Source organism: Geospiza fortis, unplaced genomic scaffold, assembly GCF_000277835.1.
Source record: "Geospiza fortis unplaced genomic scaffold, GeoFor_1.0 scaffold346, whole genome shotgun sequence".
Taxonomy (NCBI): domain Eukaryota; kingdom Metazoa; phylum Chordata; class Aves; order Passeriformes; family Thraupidae; genus Geospiza; species Geospiza fortis.
The window spans coordinates 3,387,395-3,391,592 of NW_005054361.1; the positions used below are offsets into that span (position 1 = coordinate 3,387,395).

General features: G+C 39.2%; 1 protein-coding gene across 1 annotated transcript in view; it reads left to right on the top strand.

Annotated features, from left to right (window-relative positions):
- CPNE4 (copine 4) overlaps positions 1 to 4,198 on the top strand; it is a 189,020-nt gene that overhangs the window by 172,253 nt on the left and 12,569 nt on the right. The window contains exon 14 of the mRNA XM_005423951.2: positions 3,145 to 3,196. Within this exon, the coding sequence (XP_005424008.1) occupies positions 3,145 to 3,196 (52 nt within the window). The remainder of the gene's footprint in view (positions 1 to 3,144; positions 3,197 to 4,198) is intronic.

Consider the following 4,198-nt stretch of genomic DNA (forward strand, 5'->3'; position numbering starts at 1 on the left):
AGAATTTCTCAGTCTTCAGCATCTTAGGTGTTCAAACGTTTGCCTCCTTTTTGCCATTAATGTATCAGTTCTGGGAGTGTCATTCATTATCAGAAAAATGCCATTAAGTATACCAGCTTTTGGTTCTCTGTCATCAGCATGGTTTGCCCTTCAGTCACAAAGCCCTTGCATATTTAATTAGAAAAAGGGAAAAAAAAGGAAAAAAAAAAAAAAAGAAGAAAGAAGAAAAGAAGGGAAACTCATCACTTTGCACCGTTTAGAAAGCAAAAGCATTGAATGTCTGATCCAAACCACCTTTTGACATGGATGAGCTTTACATGGAGTCCTATCAGGTAGCAGCCCAAGTTTAGTAAGGCCTTCAGTACGTGGTATAAGTCTGAAGTCTCTGCTGGTTAGGACACTCTTGAGTTCTGGCCACCACAGGGAAGACAGCAAAGGGGCAGGTTGAAGCACGCTTGGCTTTGCTTAACAGAGTGGGGGATGAGATCTGAGCATTTGGAGAAGCTCTGCTTAAAACATATCTGCTGTTGTCTTGCCTTGAGTGATGATTTCCTGTTTGTGGACCATCACTGAGCTGCTCAAAGAATTTCTCTCTTTCACATTGTACTTAAATCTTGTTTAAATTGTGATATATTACTCAAAGAGCATAGGAAACAAGCCAATGCTTCTGCACATTCATTGTGTTTCTTGTGCTGCCTGCAGGGTTCATTTTAACACTGCTCTGTGGATCGGGATGACAGTGTATGAGGGCCATTTGCTTTAGCAGGATAGCAGCTGATGCTCAAACAGTATTATTTTTTGGATCATTGTGCACACTGACTAGACTTGGGCTTTCCTTATTGGCCTGAACTGTTGTCTATTAAATAATAGCCTGGGTGGGTGCTAGCTCTGAACCAGATAAATTTTTTGCATTATGTGATTCTGAAAGAGATATGGCAACAAAAGCAACTAAGCCATGCTTGCATGTGGGATTGAAATACTGTATTCATAGCTTTTGGAAAGATTTGTATTTTCCTTTAGGTATAATTTCAAATGCATTTGGAATAAAGAAATAAAATCACTGAAGAGGCACAGTGTTGGAAGAATCGGTCTGCAATACATAAACATGCATTGCCATCTTTCTTGCTTTTCTAACACAGTTAATGCAAAATACAGAAACCCTAAAGGAAAGATAAAGGCTAATGAACAACCACAAAAAATAACAATGAGAAAACTCCCATAACAGTTTTTGACAGATGCAATTACCTTTAGCCTGCAGCTGGTCATAAGACTGGCAGATAGCAGCTGGGCAAAGTGCACAGAGGCATCCAGAGCAGCCAGGCAGAAGGGCTCTGGAGCACCTCTGAAGTGTATCTGGCAGCCCTGATCTTCTGTGCTGCTCAGCGAGGAACAGAAACAGTGACTTCCTGCGTTATCTTCCATGGCCAAGTAGGATAGACTGAATGGTCCATGTAAAACCCTCTCTAAGACTGATGCTTGGCGTAGGCATGTTGAATGCCTGGCTGGGCTGAGGCAACTGCAGACTTCTCAGTGAGGTTTTGCTTCAGTCATTTCTCATCATGATAGAAGTACTCCTTTATTTAACCTCTTAATAATGGCAGGCATCACAGTGGTAAGCAAGACTAGCATATGATGGGGAAATTCCATTTCTCTATGGAGAGCTCTCTTTGACAGTAATTAACCAACTTACACCACTTCACTTTCACAGAAGCTTCTCTGCAATCACAAATTTGATCTATGGGACCCTTAGTCATGGACCAATTTCCATACCCTGCTGTGGAGACATCTAAACTAGCAAATGAAACAGCAATATCCAAAAAATAAATCTCTTCCTTCAAATAATCCTGGCTCCATTGTACAGGAAGTTTCTTTCCATATCATTTGGACTGTTGGCATTTTTGAAGATCCTACAGAGATCTATAAAGCATTAAATGTGTATAATTGCAGTTATATAAATGCCTTCTAAAATCTGGGATGATACACCTAAATTCAACTTTAAATTATGCAAATTACCTGCTAAACTCTCAGCCACTTTTTGCAAGTCATATATAATATACATATACATATGTATAAAAATATATGTATATAAAGATATATGTATATTCACACATTATGCATTGTCAGACAAAATCTGAGCTTTTTCATTCAAGAAAAATTAAGACAAACAGAATTAAGAGTCTTGGCTTCAGACCCAAAGAGATTAAAAGGAATCCAGACTCTTTAGTGATCAAAGAAAGAGATAAAAAGGAATCTGAAAAAGAAAAATGCAGGTAAGAATCAAACTTAAAGAGGAATTCTGGAATGGGAGACTTACAGTGCCTAGCATTATTTAAGCATACAGAAGTCTTGTATTATTTTCCCAGGGCACCAAAGACAAAATACTTTGTTTTGTTAGAAAATCAGCTAATTTGTTGTATTCACAGTCAGTTCTTTTAAAAAACAGCTCTGTAGGATTTAATGATAGATTGAGAGACAGAGAGAGAGAGAGAGAGAGAGAGATTGGAATATTCACCACATGCAAGGAAAACCAGAGTCTTCAGGATTTTTTTTTAAATTTATTATGCTCCAGACTAATCTAACATTTTAACCAACTTAGACTCCTCACACTTTTTACGCTACTATTGCACAGTGGATCCTTGATTTCTCTGTAGAATTACTTTCCCAGTGCTCCTTGGCCTTAGATGATGTTCACACAGTGAGGTCAGGATGCATAAGTGAGCTGAGTTTCTGCAGTCACTGCTGTATCACAACCTGCGTTCTCTCTCCTGCAGTCTGAGATGCTGAGCTAGGGAGAGCTGGCATTTAAATGGCCTCAGCAATAGATTCCTCTTCTGTGCCCAGCATTGATAGCCCAATCCTGACACCATGTTTATATGATTTTTTAAATGTATTTGGGTGGGTTTTCTACGTGCCTTGTTTTGCTTTGTTTTATTTTGTTGCTGTTGTTATGGACAAGTTTGATTCCAGTTTTGCTGCTTTGGTTCTGCAGGGAGCTCCAGCTGGGACTGTATTTCACACTTAATGGCTGAAAGCTTGAAAGGTCTCCAGTTTAGCACAGAAAAAAATGTCAAGAGTGTTTAACCACAAGTCTTCTTGGAATAATTTTTCTGACAACAGTCTTCTTTTCTTTCCATTTATCTGCAGGTCTCTCATGACTTTGCAATCAATTTCAATGAAGACAACCCAGAATGTGCAGGTAATGCTCACAGTAGGACAGACTGACATAGTTTCGCTGTGTGCAAAATGCATTTTTTTATTGATGCATTTTTTATTGCATCACCTGAGTATTATTCAAAGTAGTTTTATTAAAGAGGGCAGCCAGGATCTGGGGACCTGACAGACTCCAAACCATTGAGCTTGACTTTAGAAATCTTGGAAAGTGCCATACAATAATTTCCTGAAAAGTAGATGGACATTCAGGACTTGGACTTCACTTGCATTTCTGAGAACTAGACTAATTTAAAATCTTCAGCTACCTCAGCATCATAGGTTGTGCTGCTAAGAAGGACAGGATATGAAAAAGCAAGCTGTGAACCTCTGTGATCAAAAATTCCCTCAGTTTAGAGCCAACTCTTTGACCAGACCTATTGCCTGCTGCAAGTCAAGGGCAGGGAAGCAGCTGATGACTATTGTGGTAGAAAGAAACCTCCTTTTCTGAGAACAAATGCAGCTGGAGGCTACAATGTAAGATACTGGTATGTTCTACCAACAGTCATTAATCCTTGGTAATCAGAGGCCAGATATATGTAGCAGATGTTGCTCTGTGTCTTGTATTTGCAAGCGAGATCTGCAGTTTAAAACCTCCTGCCACAATTCACACATTTTGTAAAAGACAATAACAGGAAAATGGCCTCTAAACCCAGTACAGTTAAGAGTCTTGCTGGGGTGATCATTGCTGTCTAAAATCCACAGGTTGTTATTCTCCCTTATCCTTCTGCTTCCATCCAAATACTGAACTGGATATTTCAAAATGCTCTTCCTGTTCAAATTTTCTAGCTGCTCCTTTTAGCCCTTCTCAGGCTTATTAGTGGTTTTCTTTTGGCCATGGACAGCAAACATGTTCCGGATGAGAACTAAGATGCAGAGAAATGAAGTGAGGAAAAGAAAAGAGGACAAGCAATTCAAGAGAAAGAGACATTAAAAGAATTTGGAGTTCATGCGTCTTAAATGCAAGACCTGGTTTTGTTTTAGTGGGCAT